This window comes from Labrus mixtus, chromosome 3, assembly GCF_963584025.1.
Source record: "Labrus mixtus chromosome 3, fLabMix1.1, whole genome shotgun sequence".
NCBI lineage: Eukaryota > Metazoa > Chordata > Actinopteri > Labriformes > Labridae > Labrus > Labrus mixtus.
Window position 1 is genome coordinate 13,606,954 of NC_083614.1, and position 23,111 is coordinate 13,630,064.

The 23,111-nt window shown below is 41.5% G+C and overlaps 2 protein-coding genes across 4 annotated transcripts in view; both read right to left on the reverse strand.

Moving 5' to 3' along the window:
- Positions 1-265: 265 nt before the first annotated feature.
- Positions 266-12,609, reverse strand: fam20b (FAM20B glycosaminoglycan xylosylkinase). Its single transcript, XM_061032194.1, has 9 exons — positions 12,437-12,609; positions 11,058-11,346; positions 10,117-10,364; positions 9,941-10,027; positions 8,518-8,627; positions 6,833-7,004; positions 5,949-6,140; positions 2,389-2,448; positions 266-951 (listed from the first exon to the last, which is right to left on the reverse strand). Exons 2-9 carry the CDS (start codon positions 11,184-11,186, stop codon positions 720-722), a joined length of 1,230 nt encoding a protein of 409 aa, XP_060888177.1. The 5' UTR covers positions 11,187-11,346; positions 12,437-12,609; the 3' UTR covers positions 266-719.
- A 2,203-nt stretch (positions 12,610-14,812) lies between these two features.
- The window catches only part of ralgps2 (Ral GEF with PH domain and SH3 binding motif 2), a 51,459-nt gene continuing 43,160 nt past the window's right edge, over positions 14,813-23,111 (reverse strand). For all 3 annotated transcript variants that reach the window (XM_061032226.1, XM_061032235.1, XM_061032217.1), the window contains 5 exons: positions 20,870-20,975; positions 20,181-20,273; positions 17,520-17,625; positions 17,347-17,438; positions 14,813-17,114 (listed from right to left, as the gene is read on the reverse strand). In XM_061032226.1, coding sequence (XP_060888209.1) covers positions 17,085-17,114; positions 17,347-17,438; positions 17,520-17,625; positions 20,181-20,273; positions 20,870-20,975 — 427 coding nt within the window. In that variant the 3' untranslated portion in view covers positions 14,813-17,084. The remainder of the gene's footprint in view (positions 17,115-17,346; positions 17,439-17,519; positions 17,626-20,180; positions 20,274-20,869; positions 20,976-23,111) is intronic.

Below are 23,111 nucleotides of genomic sequence, written 5' to 3' on the forward strand. Positions count from 1 at the left end.
AGGAGTTTACCTGCAATTTTTAATCATTAAAACAATAAATTATCAAATATTGGGTGTCTAGGACTTCTATTTCCGTTGCCATGGTATCACACAAGTATTGATATCATTTGATTTGAACTACAATCATATCAAAGTTGAAACTCTGGTATTGTAACAACCCTTAAAGTGAGGATTTACAATCATTGTGAACACAGAGTTCAGATATGAGAATGAGCGCAACATGACGTTAATCTAAAGGGTTATTCAAACAAACACAGACCTGAGATCAGTTAAATACATCAGAATTTAATGATGAACATGAAACCCCTTTCAAGTCTGTCCCATCAGTAGCTTCTTATATATGGCACAGTATTGCGCACCACTCACTCACTCACTCACTCACTCACTCACTCACTCACATATTATTTTTAATCACAGATGTATATTTTCGGTCACTACGGAGATTCGTCTGTACAGTGAAGGAGCTCCTCTCTCCTCCAATCAGAGTTCAGGAGAAAAAAAACCTTATTTAAATTTAACCCGGATTCAATTTATTTTTGTTCATCAACTCAAGTCAACTCTTCAGTTTATGACTGTAGACAGCCTGATAAAATGGCGTGGGGCGGGGCCAGGCTCTGTCCTGTATGTACATCAGTCCTCAGAGAGTCCACAAAGCGTCCTGCTGTCAGAGAGGCACAAAACATCCATTCTCCTCCCCTCACCTCAGCATTTCTATATGTTCAGGGGTGGGGGAGGTTGATGCGGTCCTCGATCAGCGTATTGTCTGCGCCCTGACTCTCCATGCACTGCTTCACTGTTGCTATGACGCCCGACAGACGGCGGTCCAGAGCTGTCAGGTGAGGCTCGGACAGGACTGGCTGGATGGGGTCGAATCCAAGAGCCTGACGCATCGCTGAGCTCAGAGCTCCGCCCCTCAGCAGGTTCAACCTATTCCAGGTGGACACCCGCACCCTGGCACACACACAGAATAGAGACAACCATCAAAAAAACAGCGATGTATGACACCATGCAATACAATGAAAACATTTAAAGAAATATGGAAAATTGAAATCCATGTGACACACATATACTTTGCAATACTCTATTTTACCCGCAGAGGGTGCTACCTACTTTGAGTTTTTCTTGTTCGATGTCAGTAGCGATGATTCGTTAGGTCGCTTTCACATATAAAGTTTGGTGGACAATTTAGGGATATTTGCATTTGTTTTGCTTTCAGACAGCACTCTGTGAAGCGCACCAAAGCCTGTCAAATTCTGTTTACCGTAGCCACGTGTCACTAGTTGGGGCTGTAGCTGCATTCATGTGGTGTCGGACACATCTAGAAAACGAGTTTTCGAGTTGGAAAATGTACAGAAGCACCTGCTCAAGTCGGAACAACAAGTGGGAAATTTAATTGAATTAGGTGCCTATACATATTCCTCATCAACATGGTGGGCAAAATACAGTATGTTTTGTTAATGTTACGATACTTTTCAATAGGCTAATTCACTTATTTCACATCAATGTTTTGCTTAAATATAACTTGTAACAGAGACATTACACACATCGTCTTCGTAGCATCCACGCTGTCTGTTTTTTTAAAAATTGAAAACACATGAACACACTGAAGTCGGATGAATGACTTCCCAACTCGGAAACTGTGACCATCCGAGGAGCACCTGAATGCTACATGTAGCTTCTGTCAGTAGTTGCTGCTGTCATCCAGCCTGCACTATCACTTGAAAGTAAACAAGACAATGGAACAATGGCATCCCGTAGCGCTGCGCAGTTTGACAGTAGCTTATTTTCATCTATAAAATGGAGACAAAGTTATTTGTAGTCTGTAGACCGGTGTAACCACACTTATCACAGGCATCAGCGCGTTAACCTGTAAGGAGGTCTGAAGGATGGTGTTGTTAGCAATGCTAACGTTTGTCATGCTCAGCAAATCCAATTTGACATCGTTTACAGATGGCCAAATTCAACCCACAATGCACTGTATTTTGGTGTGCTTGTTTGAACAATGACTTTGTCCCACCGTTGATAAATGTGTGACTGCAAACTTCATAAAAATTGTGAATTAATGTTGTGATCTTGTTTTTGTGTGTTTTTTTTGTTTAGACCCCAGGAATAGTAGTTGTTACTGCGGTAACAACTAATTGGCATGCGAGATTTTAACTCAAATGTACCTACTATCACAGGTAGTTCTTAATAACACTAGTTGGAACAAACTGTCATTTTCATGACTTTCGTTTAATTAATAAGAAAAACCTAGAAATACGCACCCAGCACTTTTTTTCCTGTTGAACTGAATTCTTACCGAACCGTGACCCATGTGAACCGTTGGACACCCATTGATAACATATGTCATTATCATAGATCATTAATAATAACAATTATAGGACTCACATGCAGCACTGGTAGAGAGGGGCGAGGATGCTGCGCTCGTCCAGGGCTGCATTCCCAAAGCTGAAATAAAATCATAGAAGAAAAAATAAAACCCAGAGAATTGTTGCGCTGTCAGACAAAAGAGCAGTTTCACTAAAAACTTTAACAAACAATCCAAGGCTCGCAGTAGGATCTGTATGAAACTCAACTGCCTTTTTTTTCTACATGCTGAATCATAGTCTATAAAACATAGATATCGCCAGTCAGCATATTTGAAATGCTTACACTACCTGACTTTAGATCAATCTAGGAACAGATGAAGAGTTGGAGCTGAGTAGGGGATTAAACCTACTGAAAAACAGCGACAACACGCCCACCTGTCAGTCAACTCATCCACGCACCTAATTTTAAGAAATCTTATCCTTCTTTATTCAAGACAAATGAGTTGTAAAAAACAACCCTGTACAGTGTGTGCTGATAATAATAATAATATATTTTACTGTTCAGAATCTTGTTTTTAACCAGGCTGTAAATATTTTTATTTCTGCTTTAAAGTTGGACATATTAATATGGATAACTTTGATACACAGTGACAGAGCACAGACCTGACCCCCTCTAATGGAATAAACCAACATGGAGCACAGACCTGACCCCCTCTAATGGAATAAACCAACAGGGAACACAGACCTAACCCCTCGGATGGAATAAACCAACAGGGAGCACAGACCTAACCCCTCTGATGGAATAAACCAACATGGAACACAGACCTGACCCCCTCTGATGGAATAAACCAACAGGGAACACAGACCTAACCCCTCTGATGGAATAAACCAACAGGGAGCACAGACCTAACCCCTCTGATGGAATAAACCAACATGGAACACAGACCTGACCCCTCTGATGGAATAAACCAACATGGAACACAGACCTGACCCCTCTGATGGAATAAACCAACATGGAACACAGACCTGACCCCTCTGATGGAATAAACCAACAGGGAACACAGACCTAACCCCTCTGATGGAATAAACCAACATGGAACACAGACCTGACCCCTCTGATGGAATAAACCAACATGGAACACAGACCTGACCCCCTCTGATGGAATAAACTAACAGGGAACACAGACCTAACCCCTCTGATGGAATAAACCAACAGGGAACACAGACCTAACCCCTCTGATGGAATAAACCAACAGGGAACACAGACCTAACCCCTCTGATGGAATAAACCAACAGGGAGCACAGACCTAACCCCTCTGATGGAATAAACCAACAGGGAACACAGACCTAACCCCTCTGATGGAATAAACCAACATGGAGCACAGACCTGACCCCTACAGACAGACACATGCTCTCTCTCTTTTTATTGACTGACCCTCTTTTTGTATTAAATATTAAACTGAACTCTGGCTCTGGTTCCTGATTTATTCCACAGAAGACATTTATTCCAGAGTATGAAGCTCCAGCTCAACCACCTTGAGATAAATGTGTTTATATCTGATGGTTACTGTGAAGTTTTACACTGTAAAACATTTTAAGAAAACCATTTCTGAATTTCTATAAATAAACATAAACAGGTTCTGAATAGTTCATAATTTTAAATAAAGTTACACCATGTGAAAAATGTCTTAACAGCAAACTAGAGAATGTCATTTATAAAGATATTAAGCTGTGAATGTTGGACGTTACTGCTAATTCTTGTTCTGAAAAGGTTGATAATGTCAGTGATGTTTGAGAGGAATAAATTGTAGAAAGGCTAAGTTTGAAAGCTGAATACACTTACTAATTAAAGAAAGACTCTGCAACATGTGCCGAATATGTTGAATAGCTAAAGCTAAACTGCTAAAAATGAAATCTGAATGCCTGTTTGTTTAAAATGTGTTGTTCATGCACCCCAGAGAAAATGATTGGCTGTAAAAGCCCAAATTGTGTGGCCTCTGCCACATTTTAATGCCACTATTCCCTCAAACTAATCTTAAATGTTTCATAAGGTATACGTCTGCCTACTCGATTGTAAACATGTAGCCTAGTGAATTATTGTAAAGGAGAATTGGGCTTCTTTTCTTTTTAACCAGTGTTAGACCATCTCAACATGCAGGGGTTTCACTTAAAACTAAAAGGCTACTTACACTTACTCAGACCCACTCTGTAATCCTCTGACCTAACAGCATTGATGCTGCACTGTTGAATCAGATGTCAGTGCTTTAGGGAAAGTTTGTTTTGTCAATTCATTGTTCTCACCACTAACTGTCAATCTTAAAAAAAAGAAGAAAAAAAAAGAAGCCCATCCTATGAAGCAAACAGACTAATAAGAATAGTCTCACATTCAGGCTTTCTGGTGCCATTATACATCTTAGTCATCATCCTCTTTAGTGGATCAGATGTGGGCGATTGTCATACTTTTTTATTGCTTGTCTTTATCTCAGATATGAATGGATTTAGACCATTATTTAAAGATTTATTTTTGGGCTTTTTGTGCCTTTAATAGAGAGACAGGACAGTGGATAGAGTTGGAAATCAGGGAGCGAGAGAGTAGGGAATGACATGCGGGAAAGGAGCCACAGGTGGAATTCAAACCTGGGCCGCCCGCTTGGAGGAGCAATGCCTCCATACATGGGGCGTGCGCACAAACCACTGTGCCACCAGCGCCCCACCGCAAACGAGTCCTATATATTATTTTAGTCTATATCACAATTATAAAGGTCATATGACATATGTTCAGGAATATCTCCGTCATACTCATCTTTATACATCTAGCAGCGGCAGTGCGCCAATGCTAGATGCATATAGGAGAAACACTTGCTATTATCAAACACAACATAAGCACCTCAAGGCTTTTATGAAGCAATTATGACAATTCATGTTTTTACTCCTAGGAATTTGTCCAGGAGAGGGAGATAAAACGTTCTCTCTTCTGGTTCCTTTAGAAAATTATGAAATAATGAAAACATTGGAGTAAATGGGGCACTTGATCAAGCTTCTGTTTCAGCTGGGTATGTACTGGCTAAAGTGTGCATTCTTTTGCTGTTTTAACTAATTTCAACAAGAAACACAACATTACCTCCAAGGAGGTGACTGAGATATTTTCCGGCCCCTCTGCACTATGAGTCTGAACATTCTGTGTCAAACACACAATTTCTTTTCAGAGCAGAAAATCAGTGTATATGAAAAAGTCTAAATGATACTGAAAAAGCCCAAAGTGTCGGGAATATTTTAAAGGTTAGATAAGAGGCAAGTTTCTGTAAGTTTTAAGGCTTTGAATTAGGTTGAAGAAATGTGAAAATGGGACATTTTGAACATTCTGCCAATTCAATGATCCCAACTTTTGTGGAAAAAGTTAAATATTTCTGAAAGTAGGAATAATATGAACAAGAAAAGTCAAAGCAGACGTGTCCTGAATGAGCTATATTTAGATTTTTCAGGGTTGAAAGATGTGGAAGGACTTTTTAAAGAAGAACAAAATAATAATCAACAGCCTTGACTCAGAATAATTAAACTTGTTTGAGTTAAATCGTAGTTTGTTGTGTGTAACAGAGACGTCGACTGTTCTTCCGATATAATGAAAATGTTTTAACCGACCTCTTCGCGTTGTCGAGCAGGATGAGCATGCTGGCGCCACCATCATCCTGGAAACTCTCGTAGTGATGACGGTCAGCATTACCGATGAGGTAATCAAAGATGGCCGTGTCAATGACGTCCAGCAGACGTGGGCCAGCGTCGTACGGGGGCATCTTCTTCACCGCCTCGCAGTAACTCTCATCATACTCCCACCTGGTCAATGAACACACACACAGACACGCGCACACACACACACACACACACACACACACACACACACACACACACACACACACACACACACACACACACACACACACACACACACACACACACACACACACACACACACACACACACACACACACACACACACACACACACACACACACACACACACACACACACACACACACACACACACACACACACACACACACACACACACACACACACACACACACACCAGAATTTTAAACTTTGAAACGATTCTAGTCAAAATCAAACGATAACAGTACCTGTTTGTAACCAGGACAACAAAATGAGAAGTCCTAGACGACTAAAATTTGATAATTTCTTGTATTTGATAAACAAAAATTAAATTTCAATAACTCCTGCACACTGTCTGAATTGCACAAATACATTGTTAACTTTTCAGTGTGCAAGAGTTTATGTAAAGTGTTTGATTGATCATCCATCTCCTGCACACCTGTCTGACAGAGAAGGTGTAGTTTATTTTTTTAAAGTTTCAGTAATTTTCGATACAATCAGCAATTAAATAACAGATTGCTTCTTTTTAAAACACTTAAAGTTTTATAAGCTTGGGACGACCTTAAAACAAACGCGTGTATATGTGCGTTCACAGATTCAGGTTGATGCTCACTCAGGTCTCAGGTGTGTCTCACCTGGCCAGTTTGCCCTCCCTGTAAGTGCGTCCCCAGGGGTGTCTGTGTTTCTGCAGAGGCCACACGTCCGGTAGCCAAAGAGTTAAAGAGCCCTCCATCATCTCTCCATCTGCACACGCTGGCTCGCTCTCCCGACAGTAATAACACTTCCCGTAAAAACAGGAGTTATTACCTGCAGAAGAGGAGACATTCTGTGAGTATTGATAACATTTATTTTGATTTATTTCTTTAAATCAACAATTATTGAGCTCTGAAAAAAAAACTGTTAAACTACTAACTAATGAGAGGAACCTTTCTGTGCTACTCTCTCTTTTATTTTTATTTTGCAGTAACAGAAAATTAAAAAATAAAATCAGGAACTCAGGAAAAGATTATGATTGTACTAAGAAAAAATGAAAGCACCTTCTTTAGTAACCAAAGTGAAATGTAAAAATGTGTTCTTCATATTTGTTTGAAACAACCTCCTGCAGCACCATCTAGTGGACAGAACAAGCAACTCAATAATTCTAGACCGAACATATTGATCTGAGTTTGTAATATAACCTGAATAACAATATGTGTATAAACAGATGAGCTGTTCGGGTTGATATATTGACTCAATAATGTCAGGTAATAATTACAACACGCCTGTACCTCGCTCAGCTGTTCAGGAATATCTCTGTCCACCTGTGTTTCATTCTCAACCATCTGAAATGTTTTTATCATCACAGCCAAAATATGATCATCATTGTTTCTAACGGATCCCTAATCACATTCATATTAGTTTTATAATAATTAAATAAAGCTGAAGTTTGAGGACAGTGACAGAAATATGAGGAAACCAGAATCCAAATCTAGTTTATATCTGTACTTCATTCATTTTTTTTTATAAATAAAGTTTTTATAACTAGAGTAGATGAACCCTGAATGGAGCAGTTTGATATCAAGATGTCAGGAGGAACACGGAGAAGAGCTGCTGCTAACTTTAGCTCAGCTTCTTTTTGTTTGTCTGATGTGTTCATCTCACATCTTCATGTGTGTTCTCCTGGACATTAAACATTTCCTTCTGTTTGGTCTATTTAACATAGACCAAAATCATCACAACTTCACTTTATCAAAGGTGACATCATCATATAGAGGTATCATATGGTTATATGGTTCTAACAACATATTTGCTCTCATTTAAAAATGAAGACGAGTTAAAGCAGTACACCTTCTCATTAGAGACACTCTGCCCATCACATGTTTGATGGATAAATGTCCCTGAATGGCTCGTGCCTTTTTTTCTTCTATGGATGGACCTATGAATGAAGTTGTTCTCACAGGTGAGCAGAACCTCTCAGGTCTGACCTCAGAACTTGAATCTGCTGCACGGACATTTTAGTTTTAATACATTTTTATCCTCGCGGTGAGAGTGTCACCACCTCTTCTTCTGTGGTTTAAACTCTGCTAGTTGAACGTGTTTGTTTTAAACACAGCTCTGAGGAGACACACTTGCAATGACTCTCACACACACGTGCGCCCACACACACACACACACACACACACACACACACACACACACACACACACACACCTGTGTCCTCTGAACATGAGACAGGAGGAAACAGAGTTGGTTTGGACTGATCGGGTTAGAAAAGTCATTCACACAGCAACAGTCTGACTCTGACACAACTGTGTCACAGGTGTTAATAAAAAAAACTGACCCTGCATGAGGAAGGTGCCCAGCAGCTGCTCTGTGGCCACGGGTTTGATCTCGGTCCGCAGGTTAACATACCTCCCCACCACTAGAGGTGCTCTCCTGAAGCCCAGGATCCTAAAGAGAGGACACACAGGTATTACTTGAAATTACTCACAATCTCAGAACCCCTCAGCTATCATTGTGTATTATGGTCTATAATTAACTCATCAACAGTCATTGACAATAATTGTTAGTAATCGACTATCATGGTCTGTCATCACTATCATGGTATATAATCATGGTCTATCATGGTCTGATCGTCAGGTCTGTCCTCAAGAGGAGAAGAAAACACCTCTTAGTGTTTGTGGGGTGCCAGTAGAGTAGTGGTTAGTGCACGCACTCTATGTATGAAGGCTGTAGTGATCAGGTGGCCTGGGTCATTCTCCATTCTCTCTCTCTCTCCGATTTCTGACTCTATCCACTGTCCCATCTCTAAATAAAGGAGTAAAAAGCTCAAAATAATAATAATAATAATAATAATTTATACTTTATTGATCCCGCGAGGGGAATTTCGTTTTATAATAATAAACATTTAATTAAAAAAATTATAATAAAAAAACGTTTGTTTGTTGAAAGGAGGTCAGATTATTTATGATGCATTTAAGGAAGTCTGGAAATCTAAACATTGATTGGCTTTAATAACATAGCGTAAAGCAGATTTTTGGTTTTGTTTGATTGGTAATTAGTTGTTCAATTTACATTTATGCAAATATCCGTTTACAGAGACATATAAATCCTCTTTAGATAACTGGTAATGGGAGCTGGAGTGTCATTATTGCGGAGGACGTTCTGCCTGTTTTTTCCGTCCACACAAACTGTTTTTCCTGCATACACAAAGCCTGCTGATACTTGATAGGTCGATACAGGTCGGACCACAAACGGAAACAGAACACTTTCCATGTTGGAAATCAAGACGCCTCGTGTACAGATTCTATATTCTTTTAAAGGAACACTTACACAACTTATTGAAACAGAATCATGTGGGATATAACAGCTTTGATTTCCATTGTCCAACGTTGATTTTGTTGTGCATATTTTGCAAGTCGCAACATTATCGTTGTTTGTCCAACAGTTCCTGTTTACTTGAAGTAAGATTTTCTCAACCTTGAATTTCTCCATCTTCATCTCCCTCTCTGTTCTGTTGGCAGTTTGTGAACGAGTTTAAACATGCTTCATTAAATGTTGTGAACTGTCATGTGGACAAGCAAACCCACAAAAAAATACTTTTTCAGACATTTCAGAACCTACAGATGCCCTGGTTAGATTTCAGTTGCACAGACATCATTCAAATTCCTCTCCAGGTGTCACTCCTTGTTTTTTTTAGGGCGTGCCCACTAACATGTCATACAAGTAACCAGTCAGACCCTGTAATGCTGACGTGTACTCACCTGTCCAGGTGAAAAGCAGCTACCTCAGCATTGTGTCTGTCATAGCCTGCGTACGGCTCGCCCTCCACCACATAGTCTCTGTTATACCTGAGAGAGCGAGAGAGAGAGAGAGAGAAACAGTTGAATTACTGTGAAACACACAGCTGGACCCCGCACCCCTCGCTAACAGGTCTGACCTCTTGGGTTTGAAGACGACCTTCTGACCCCCATCCAGCACCAGCAGGGACTTCAACTGTGTCCCCTTGTAGCCCACGTCTGCCCGCTCGATCCGGGCGGAGCTGAGCGAGGTGAGCACGGCCGCTAGCTCGGGGGTCTCTTCTGGGTATACCTCCCTTGGACCCACCCACTGACTTGCTATCTCCCATGGAGACTGCAGGGTGTGGGTGAGGCGAGCCCCCCGGGAGAGAGAGAGGCCTGCCTCCATCTGTGGGTGCAAAAAACAGAAATTTTTTAGAGACAGCGAGAGAAAACGTTTTTGAGCTCGAGGACGTCCAAATATTTGTTTTAAAACAACACAACCGGTTATTCTAATGATCTGTAGTATAGTTGGTATGCATGTGACGTCAAAGTGGGGGGAGTCACGGCACATAAAACCACTGAGTGGCACAAAGCTCGCGATATTAAAAAGTCACAGATTGATGAAAACTGTCTTGTGATATCAGTACATAAACCCAGAGATGTTGGAGCGAGTGGAGAAATGGATCAAAGCCGATCCGTGATTCTAGTCATATATTTTGTCATCAAAGTTTCCTTAAAACAGTGTTAAAATCTTGTCTCATTTCGTGAGCAGAGTGTCTCATCTCGCACCCCTTTATTAAAAAAGATAATAAAATGCTCTCTCAGTGCATACTGGAGTATTTTGTGATGTCATTATGTTTACTATGGAAGTGGTGTTCTCGTTATCAGGACAACAAACAAACAACATGATGAGACTTAAGACAGCAGCCTTAGCTTTAAAGGCAAAATCTTTGGTACAGTTTTGGACGATGCTGTTATAAAGAAGTTGACTTCAGAGGGCTGAAGAGGTTGAGGAAGGACACAGCTGATCGATAAAGTGACGAATCATACTAGCAACTGATTGGATGGAGATAATGCTGATAGCTGATTGGTCCCTGACCTTGCGGAAAGCTCTGAGGTCCCGTCGGCTGGAAGCAGAGCCCTCTCCTCCGTCCAGCAGGAAGATCTTGGCGAGGCCGAGCAGGAGGAGCACGGCACACAGCACCACCATGCGCTGTTTGAGCTTCATCTCCCCCCTCCTCACCCGACTCTGTGTGTCCCCCGCAGCTGATCCCCCTCACCCCTGATACATGGCACCTCCAGCGCCCTGTCACCACCGCCCACCCACCTGTCCCGTCAGACAGACTCTTTGAGGGGCGGAGCTACACTGTCAGCAGACAGGATATCACCTGATGAGATAGAAACAAAGAGAAGCGGGGAGGAGCAACGTCAGGATCAATAAACTGATCGATTATCTGATTATCTTTTTGCCCCCTCAGGGCGAGATTGACCCAGATCTAAAGTCCAGCTGGAGCCGGTCCAGCGCAGATCCAGATCTGCTGGACGAAGTGAGAGAGAGAGAGAGAGAGAGAACAACCAGCAGTTCTTTAATTACCCCAGTTCTGTTTTATATCCCTTTATATTAATGTAATTATTAATTTAATTGTCCCCTGAGCGCAGGAGTTCTGCCATTCACCAGTGTTCTGCTTTTATATCTTTCTAATAATAATAAAAAACACTAAAACAAGTGAAAACTTAAATAAACAAATCAGCATTCAAAACAAATGTAAACCAAACTGAAATTCAAAACATAAAGTCAAGGCAAAATAAAAATAAAAATAAACATGATTGAGAATTACAATACAATGTTTTTCCCCACTGGAATTGTATTATAACCACAACCATAACCCTAACCCTAACCCACGAAGATCCAGGCCTGTTCAATAGAGTTATAATGTTAGCTGTTATAACCTTTGATATGATTCAGGTAGAAAATCAAACATTGATACCACAGCAACAAAAATATGACCCAGACACTCAAAGACTGAGGAACATCTTGGTTTTAATCACCAACATTGCAGACAAACGCAGTCTAAATTGAACAAAAACATTGCCAATGGTTTAGTGAAATCCTCTTCTGGAGAATCGGGACTGTGGAGGATCTGTGGAGGATCAGGTCCACGCAGGCAGTCTGTGAACACAGTCGCTCTTTCATGAAGTCTGTGCCTGCTTTAACACCAGCTAACAGCTAACACTTAGCAAACAGACTGATACACACACTACTGTTTCTTTAACGTCACTGACAAACGGTGTACTGCATGCTTACCGGGTTATTACCGCATTATGTCCTCTGTATGTCACTGTATATCTAACGTAACACTTCTTTACCTCAGAGCTAATTAGCTTAGCAAACCGCTGTACACCTTACAGGTTAGCGCCAGCCGCTAGCTGGCTACCTAAAGCAGCTAACGTGATGTCGTCAGTAGTTTCCTCTCTTACCTCTGATCACTCACACTCCTCCCGCTGTGTGTCTGTTTTGTTGTTGTAGCTGTGTTTGTGTCCTGGTGATAACAGTCCCGGTGGCTCCTCTACTCGGTTCTCCCGGTAGCTCCTCTGCTCCGTTCGGTTCCTCCCCGGACCGCCGTGTACACCTCCGAAACATCTCCTGCTGCAGGAGGTGCCTGCGGCCACCAGGGGGCGGCAGAGCGCTGCGAGAGCGCAACCCACAGACAGCAAGAAGACAGAATCACATGACAAAGATCGATTCTTCGATTTTTCTTTGGTCAGACTTACTAAAAGACAGATAGCTGTCTTAATAGCACAGAAACTATGCCATTAATTGTGCAGCAGTTAGTCTAAATAATAAATTAATACATTAAATTGGTGTCTCGGACTTCTATTTCTGTTGCCGTTGCGACTGTAAATATTACATTATATGTTGTAACAAATAGGTATTAATATTGTTTACTTTTTTCAAGAATCATATCAAAGTTTAAAATTCTGGTAATTGTTAAAATCCCAAACACTTAGCTGCCGGAGACAGTTTACTTTCACTAAATATCACTTAAAAATGTGATATTCTGTCTTCAGTAGGCTACAGAATCCCTGAGTGGACATACATTCAGGCATTTTTATGAAACCCTTTTCTGTGCTGAGTAAATTGTGATTGTTTTCTTGAGATATGGACTTCTTTCGTTTGTTCTCTCGAGACAACAACGCTGGTTTTCCTGAGTTAATTTTAGTCGTTTTCTTGAGATCTTGATAAAAAAAATAATTTTAACAGATGACACTGCTGTTATCTCACCGTAACACAAACTGTTGCCCCCATGGATCGAAGACAGGATATTTACAGTTATGTCTCTCCTGCAGTGTAAAACACACCGAGACTGAATGGTGGGGCGAAACCGCTCCACTGCTGATCATCCATCATAGATAGTAACAGACAGGCTACTTAACGGTGTGAAGGTGGTGGTGATGTGTAACATCAGAGCAGGTGAAGTGGAACAGCGCTGTGTGTGCACGTCTGATTGAGTGCACGTCTGATTGAGTGCAAGTTCACTGGTCACCCACCCTCTTGCACGCCCGCACCTCGACACAAATTCCCACACTGGGATGAAATGTTGACGTACAAAGGCCTAATGAAATTTTGAGGCACTGTTAAGGAAACACAATCGGCAAAGAGCTCCTGTAACACACATTCTGTAACCAAATGTTGCACACTATGTTACACATACTCTGTAACACTCTGTTACACACTCTGTAACACACTGTTAAACACTCTGTTACATACTCTGTAACACTCTGTTACACACTCTGTAACACTCTGTTACATACTCTGTAACACTCTGTTACACACTCTGTAACACACTGTTAAACACTCTGTTACACACTCTGTAACACACTGTTACATACTCTGTAACACACTGTTACCCACTCTGTTACACATACCCTTTAACAGTTACACATACACTGTAACACACTCTGTAACAGATTGTTACACACACACACACTCTGTAACACACTGTTACACATACTCTGTAACACACTGTTAAACACATTCTGTAACACACTGTTACACATACACTGTTACACATACACTGTAACACACACTCTGTAACAGTTACACACCGTTACACATACTCTGTAACACACTCTGTAACACACTGTTAAACAGTTACATACTCTGTAACACACTGTTACCCACTGTTACACACTCTGTAACACACTGTCACACATACACTGTAACACACTGTTATCCACTCTGTAACACACTGTTACCCACTCTGTAACATACTGTCACACATACACTGTAACACACTGTTACCCACTCTGTAACACACTGATAAACACACTGTTACACACTCTGTAACACACTGTTACCCACTCTGTTAAACACCGTTACACACACTCTGTAACACACTGTTACACATACACTGTAACACACTGTTACCCACTCTGTAACACACTGTTAAACACACTGTTACACACTCTGTAACACACTGTTACCCACTCTGTTACACAAACTGTAACACACTATTACACATACCCTTTAACAGTTACACATACACTGTAACACACTGTTACCCACTCTGTAACACACTGTTACACATACCCTTTAACAGTTACACATACACTGTAACACACTCTGTAACACACTGATACACATACACTGTAACACTGTAACAGATTGTTACACACATACTCTGTAACACTGTTAGACATACACTATAACAGTGTGTAACTGTTACAGTGTGTTACACAGACTCCGTAACATACTGTTACACATACACTGTAACACACACTCTGTAACACCCACTCTGTAACACACTCAGAAGCTCTGACAGCACAAAGACTCAGACTCTGAGGTGGAGTAAAAAAAAAACAGGGTGTTTATTTGTTCTCAGCGCATCACTCAGCAGTGAGGTCACAGCGCACGCCATACACAACACACAGGGAGTTAATGTTTTTGGTAAACAGAGAATGAAGCCATTCCTTCACAAAGAAGGACAACATTCACACACACCTTGATACATCTGTATAAGAGGATCTCACTCATGGTTCATTCAGGATGTGCTTTCAGAAGATGTCAAAGTGAAAGACATAAAGGACAAATCAAAGACCATCAGGTTTGTCTGATAAACACATTATCTTTAACGGGGAGCAAGGACAGTTTTTGATCTCAGACAGAGGAGGATCGAGTCATTATGTTAGCCCAGATCGACCTGAAAACAAAAACCAGGAAACATCCCAAACAAATGTGTCCAAACTTTGCAAAGGCTCTAACATATCTCCAAACTCTTTAAAACATAAATACAAGTAAACTCAGGCTCACAGGGAGCACCTAGCAGGGTCAGCTCCACAGTATGCGTCTGTCTGTCATGAGTATGTGTTTGGGGAAATTCAACAGGTTAAAGAGGTTTGACATAAACTGACCACAATCTCTGTCCCCCCCAACCCATCAAGATCGTGTAATTTACAGAGAGTGGATCCTCTGATTGGCTCACAGAACTACAGTTCTGGTTCACGTGAGGACACACAGGTCCAGGTATCCAGGTACAGACAGTGTGCAGGAGTTTGCCTGAATCTTTTGTTACTTAAAACAATAAATTATCCAACATTGAGTGTCTAGGACTTTTATTTTTGCTGCAGTATCAAAAAAGGCATCAATATCATTTGATTACTAGAATCATATCCAAGTTTAAAACTGTTGACAACTCTAGTCAGACGGAACGATTGTTTATGCAGACTGTAACACTCTTCCTCAGGTGATGAAGACCATGGGGGGGTGAAGGATTGTGTAAACATTGAATGTAAACAGCTGTTTGTAAAAAGGAGATAAATAAAAGATGAATCTCTCCTCCTGATTGAGTTTCTGTATTTGGATGGAAGAAACAGCAGCAACTCGTCTAAACCATCTACAGCTCTGTTGGGGAGGCAGGGCTTGAGGGCGGGGCTTATCAGTTGGCACTCTTTCTAACCAGGTGCTTCAGTTAATCACAGGTGAACATGTTAACATTAAAGTGAGCAAATTCAAAGAAGAGCAAAATAATAGGAACACTAGAATTCACAAACAGAGAAAAACAAAAGTGTAACATTCAAATGTAACAGACTGAAGTACGCTGACTACATGGTAATACTGTGACCACCCCCCACCAAAAAAAAAACACAACAAAAAACAATAACAAAACAACAATAATACAAACAGACGAGAAGCTTCAAACATCTGCAAAAACACAGAGAGAGGAGAAGAAATCATGATGCTCTCTCTCTGACTCTTTCACAGTTTCTAACTTTAGTGTTCAGAGTGTGTGTGAGTGTGTGTGTGTGTGTGTGTGTGTGTGTGTGTGTGTGAGACAACAACACTCTAGTCACAGAAACACACGCGTCGTAGCTTAGACTCTGGATTATCGTACCGTGTGAACATATACAAACCCCCCCCCCCCCCGACGCAAACACACACACGTGAACACACACAGCGCCTGTATGTGACAAAGTTCAGTAATAAAAGTCCACACATACATAGTCTGCTGAAGTCCATGAGAATAAGAGCCCTTATGTTAACCACCATGCAGAACAGGCCTGTGTGTGTGTGTGTGCTAGTGTGTATGTGTCAAAGAGGGTATGTGTGAGAGTGTTTTCTGCTTCTGTGTGTGGTTCATCCCAAAAGTCTTCCGACAACTTGTATGTACAAGTAAATAACAATAAAGTCAGAAAAAAGTGTTTAAATTCTCAAGAATCAGGTGTGTGCATGTTTTGTGACTGCTTGTGTGTGTTGTGATTGTGTGTCCGGCTGATTAAAAGGTAAAGATGCTGCAGCAGAGGGAGGGGCGTCCAGGACGGGCAAATAAAAACAGCTAACCCAATAAAAAGCAGAGGAGGATTACAAGTGTCCCTATGAAAAGTCTGTGACACACACTTACTCTCTCACGCACACACACACACACACGCACACGCACACGCACACACACACAAGGGGGGTGGGCTGGTTAAGGCAGTTGTTGGCAGGTGAGGCTGCAGTGAGGCGGGGCTCATGGCAGTGAAAGCTCCCACTAGAGTCTCTCCTCCTCCTCCTCAGCATTCCTTCACTCCGTCTCTATCTTCAACATCTTCTTCTCTCCTTTGCTCCCCTCTCTCTCCTCAGCATGTCTCACTCAAATGACATCAGATTTGTGGGTACCTGAGGACCAGATGAGATGAGATGAGCAGGTAAGTCACAGTGAGGTGGTGCTAACAGTCGAGAGCTGCATAGAAAAACACACTGTTTACTGAAGATGAGAAATATGAAACTCTTCTCCTCTTTGTATCTCAACCCCTGTACAACCCTGCAACATCCGACACAACAACACTGAAACACATTCTCCTCTGTGTGAGTGAGTGTGTGTTACAGTGTGTGTTTGTTTATATCATACCTGTTGCCTGTTGCTCTGACAGGCTGCACTCAGGTGTTTGAACCACAGCAGAGCATTCATCCTGTTTCCGGCCTGGTACTTATAGGTGTTACCTAAGCAACGGAGAGAAATAGTCTGAGTGTAAAATCCCTATGGAAAATGTGTGTGTGTCTGTTGCTGTGTGTGAGTCTCACCGTGCTCTGAGTCAGTCAGCAGGAAGACGTCAGGGTGTTCGGGGTCGTCAGCCATCATGGCCATGAGACCGACCACACACACGCTCTTACTGGAGGTGGATTTAAACTGTGAGGGAAACACACAGCTCAGGTCAGGCTAATAAAAGACACCAGAAATAACCCATGTAATTATACCTGTAGTTACACCTGTAATAACTCCTGGTATGTCTGTAATTACACCTGTTATAATAACTGTAATTACATCTGCAGTTACACCTGTAATAACACCTGTTATATCTGTAGTTACAACTGTAATAACACCTGTAATAACAACTATAATAACACATGCAATAACACCTGTTATAATAACTAATTACAGCTGTAGTTATACCTGTAATAACCTTTAATTACAACTGCAGTTACACCTGAAATAACCTCTGCAAAAGCATGTGAAGTTACACGTTACACCTGAAGTTACACCTATAATCACAACTGTAGAAACACATGTAATTACAACGGTTATTTCACTTGTATTGAGACCTGTATTAACACCAGCAGTAACATCGGTTATAACCCCTGTAATAACACCTGTAACTACACATGTGCTAACACCTTTATTTCCCATGTAATAACCCTGACAGTCAGAACAAAGTACTGTGATGATGAACTCTTTACTTTACGTAACACTGAACACTGTGTCACAATCATTATCCCCTTATGAACACACAGGATGCAGGATGGTGGCGTATAGATGGTTATAAGACAGCAATAAACAAAGTTCAGTTAAAGTTGAACTTGAGTGAAAGGCGCAAACAAAGCAACGCAAGGAGCAGAAGACTACAATCAGTATGAAGTGTTTGATCTAAAGCAACAACCAATTATTAAAATCCATGATTATCAGTATCAAGTACACACACAGTACTACATGTACACACAGTGTACTACATGTACACACAGTACTACATGTACACACAGTACTACATGTACACACAGTATACAACATTCACACAAATCTGCTGTGTGTTTGACTCCATAAGGTTCTCTTTAGTATGGACACACAGGACTGCAGTGATGTCATCACTCTGATTACTTGATGAATGCTACCAGCTGTGCCCCAACACACACTAACACTCACATCCTCTCGTGTAAGTGTGTGTGCAGTAAAGCAGCATTGTTTCTTCACCCTGTATATGTATGTAACTGGCAGTTTCCACAGGATCCCTGTGTGCCGCTTTGCTCCAACCCCACGCACTCCAGAGCCGATTTCTACCTCTCTAGTAAATGCTTTTGTTTCCAATTCCCAAGCCTCGGTCCATCTCAGGTACCTGACAGCTGCACTCTGCTTACCTCCAAATATGCATCTCTCTGCTTGCACAGGCCAAGCTGAACAGACAAGATCGACCCCGACAGGAAGTCTGGGTTGATCACATTCACATCCCATCACTTTATCAACATCACGTCAAACAAGGCACCTGTAGTAACCAATTTTAACAAACCCAATATTGTTTAGAAAAGTCACTTGAGGGATGAATGTGGAAGCTTTCGGACGCGTGCCTAGCTTGACAAAATTAACAGTTCATTGATGTTGTGATTTGGATATTTCAATCCACTTATTTTTATCAATAAAGGAAAATATGACGAACCGCTGTCTATAAATAAAACAAACAAATCCGCTTTGGATGCCTTAACTCCGACAGGCTGACACGGTAGAAAAACTGTTTGCCTCCATTCTATCACCTGTCCCACCTCACCTGGTGCCTTGCTTTAAACACAGCATCCGCCCAGGCTACACATAGTGCCCAGTAGAGGGCCAACACACACAACCAAAAGGAAAATACCATGACACAAATCAAATACATAATTTGGCTCCAACAGCACCAAAATAACTACAAATCAACTTCAAAACACAAAGTTACATGTTGTTTCTTCATTCCCACGTGAACTTGAGTCCAGCTGCTCATGGCTGCACTCTGCTGCACATTAATTATGCTTTAGAAACTGACCCAGTCGGACAGAGAAAAACACAGTTGGAGACTCAAGGATCATGTGGAAACGGCCAGTAAGTGAGAAAGCAGTAAATCCGTAGATTTATTTTTCTGTTAGAAGCTCAAGTTCACCAGCAGGTGAGGGTGTGACAGATGTGACAGGTGTGTGAGGTTTGACAGGTGTGTGAGATGCATAAAAACAAGTGTTACTGAGCTGTTCCTAAACAGTCTGACCTCCTGTCATCCTCTACTTTGATGTCTCCTTAAATATAGGAAGGGATATGTGTTAAGCCTGATTTATTCTTCTGCTTTAAATCCACACTGTAGGTTCTTGTAGCCCTGTACCTATGGAGAAGCCTACGTACGTAGCCTGACATGCACCTCCTCAAAAATGAAACTACGGATCAAAACTACACAGACCGCAAGCCTTGAGATTGGTCAGGTAGCAATGCGTTTCCTGCATTACAAGCCGGTATAATGAACTGCTGCTCAATATTTATCGGCTCCAACATAAAACGTTCTGTTTTAGTCACCATGATATCCTGTACACATGACAAGCAGAGAATGTGTTCGAACCAGAAACTGGCGAAATAACTAGCATAGAAATCCCACTGCTGCAAAGTGACATTTGTAGGTGGAGTATTTCACTAGCTATTACGTTGATTTGACACAGAAGTATAAACAAGGCTTTACTCACATGTTTTCTCTCTGTGGCCTTCAGGGACTTGGCAGGATAGTAGTAAAGATGATCTCCACACAGAGCCACCCAGTATTTGGTCCATGAAGCCACCTGTAGGCAGGAGAGAGCAGTGCAGCTCAGACTGAGTCAGACATACTAAAGATCAAGAAAAAATAGTACGCTCGGACAGTGAATAAAGACTGACAGTCTGAACAGATTACAACAGTACAGTCGCAAATCATGGGGACTCATTGTTGGTGGATTATTGTGATCAGGAGAGTAGCCTACAGACGGTAAATCTTCAAATGGTAAGTTAAAAGACGATGTTTGTTTGTCGCTGGTCTGATCAGCACACACTGGGTTGTCAGTGTATGTGTCTGTTGTGTTTAATATAGTTATAAGGTCACATTAATGCAGACTTGATGAGTGATAAAAGGATGTCCTATCATAGAATAAAATGTTATTACAAGATTAGAATACAAATAGCTTAGCGATGTAAATAAATTCAAATGGGAATATGAATCAATGAGCACGAAAAAACAACAAAAAACGTTCTGGCAGTCAGTCGAATATGGGAGATATCTGACGCATCAGACTCGACTATGTAAAACCTTAGTATGGGACAGGCCATCCTGTTATTTTCACACAACAGAACATCATTAGCTAAAATACAGAAAATAAGTGTGTGCGTATGTGGGCATTCGTACTGTAGGTTTCTTGCCCTCCTTCATCACTGTCTTTCTCCTCAGCACCCCCTGCACAGTTACCGCTCCGGGATAAAGATGGACCGCCAGTTCCTCCGACTCTGCTGAACTGCAACATGAAACACATAAGCACAAACACACTTTAAAAACACACACACAGACATTTGAAGTGAAGACACACACTGCACAGCCACCTCTTCTTTATAGCCGTTTTCACATATGCACTCCGGATAATATCTAGATATTTACAGGAGGACTTCTCCGGAGATTCTCCCGAACTAGCCGTTCACATATGCTCCTCACAGCGGGGTCCCTGAGAGGGGAGGGGCCGCGGGGGATTTCCCGACGTAAGACGTGACGTAAATAAACAACACGGAAGTAGCAGCCGAAGCAACAGAGTCTGTTACACGACGCTATAATGAGAATATTTTCCTTTATATCAAAGCTATGTGTAATCCAATGGAATGACAACATCCATAGAAGAGAGGAGAACAACATACTGACGAACAGAAAACATAATGCAGCCGTTTAATTATGTGCACGGAGATCGTAGTGGTCGTGTGCAGACACTTTAGGCAGTCACTGTATATAAACGTCAATCTCCAGAGTATATGCGGCCGCGTTCAGACATCAGCTCACTTGGATTTTCTGCGGATAAAATACTAGGGGTCTGGCCGGAGAAACTCCGGGTAAAGTCTGCGCGAAAAATGCGGCTGTTTGCGTTCACACATAGCCTAAAGTCCCTCCGGGTAGCCAAATCTCCAGAGTTTTTCAGGAGATTTCCGTATGTGTGAAAATGGTTTATGTTTGTGTCCGTGTGTGTGTGTGTGTGTCCGTGTGTGTGTGTGTGTGTGTGTGTGTGTGGAGCAGAGTGTGTTAGTAGCAGAGCAGAAGGAGCAGATTTTGTGTAATGAGCTGAGCAGGTTGAGCACAGTGTGTGTGGCGCAGAGCATGAGGAGCAGAGTGACCCAGCTGATCATATTATATATATATATATACATATATATATATATTTTGATATATTGATATAAATAAATAAGGATTAGGCAGCAGAGACAGATACCAAGACGCTATGATGACAGTCTTTTTATATAAATGAAGGATGAGCATGATTAGTCGGCTAAACCATTAAAGTCAGCACCGCAGTTAGGCATCATCAGAACTACTGATTTCTTCTTCGCTGCATGTAGCCTTGTTTGCTTCTTGTTCTTCTTTCCTCCACATGCTTCTGTTTTGTATAAAGGAAATGGACTGGTTACAGATCTTTAATCAAGATATTTAACCAGTCCAGTTGCCTTTGGATTAAGCTTTGAATTTACCATGACCAGGATGACTGAGAACCTACACAGGCAATAAATTGTACTCAACTTTGACTGTTTTCCCAGTGTTTTCCTAAATGTAGACTTGTCTGAATTTTTCTTTGCATTTAATCGCCTTGGAAAGTGTTTCATAGGAACATCCCTAACATTGATGCTAGGTGTTATTTGATGTATTCCAAGGCAACATAATGAAGCAGTTCCATGCACAGAGATCCCACTAGTCGTTCACCAGTAACAGGATATAAACATCACCACCCACTCATGCTTGCTTGCTTGGGGGGAATTTTCCAGAATGTTTTCTGCTGAGTTCTCTCATCAGCTCAACCTGACTTCAAAATTTACAAGAACGCTGGCAGGATAAAGAGCAGGAAAAGTCAGGGATAGAAATGTATCTGTCTGTGTGTCTGTCTAGCCCTTTTCATAATGCACAAAAGTGCTGTATCTAAGCTCAGCCGTCATCACGTCTTTGTACATTCATATTCATTCTAGTAATATTGGTGTCCCAGTCTGTGAATTCACATTGCTTTGCAGAAGCACGGCACAGCAGGAGTTCCACATACACAAAGTCAGACATGCACACATACAGCGCTGCGCTTTGCTGCTGTCTCCTCAAAAATCGTCTCGCCTCTGTAACGCCTCTGTTACTACATCTTAAGACAGTAGAGGGGGGATCACTTTATCTGCCCCTATAGCCTCTGCGAAGGCAAAACATCACAGGGACCTAAATATCATGGCTTGAAACGGTAGTCTGAATCAGGCTGATATAACACTGTCTCTCTGTCTGTCTCTCAGTGTACTGCTTGTCTTCAGACAGAATGTGGAAAACTCAGATTTAGCTCCAAGCTGAGAAACATCCTGGAAACTTATCACCACACCACGTGTGTGTGTGTGTGTGTGTGTGTGTGTGTGTGTGTGTGTGTTAGACA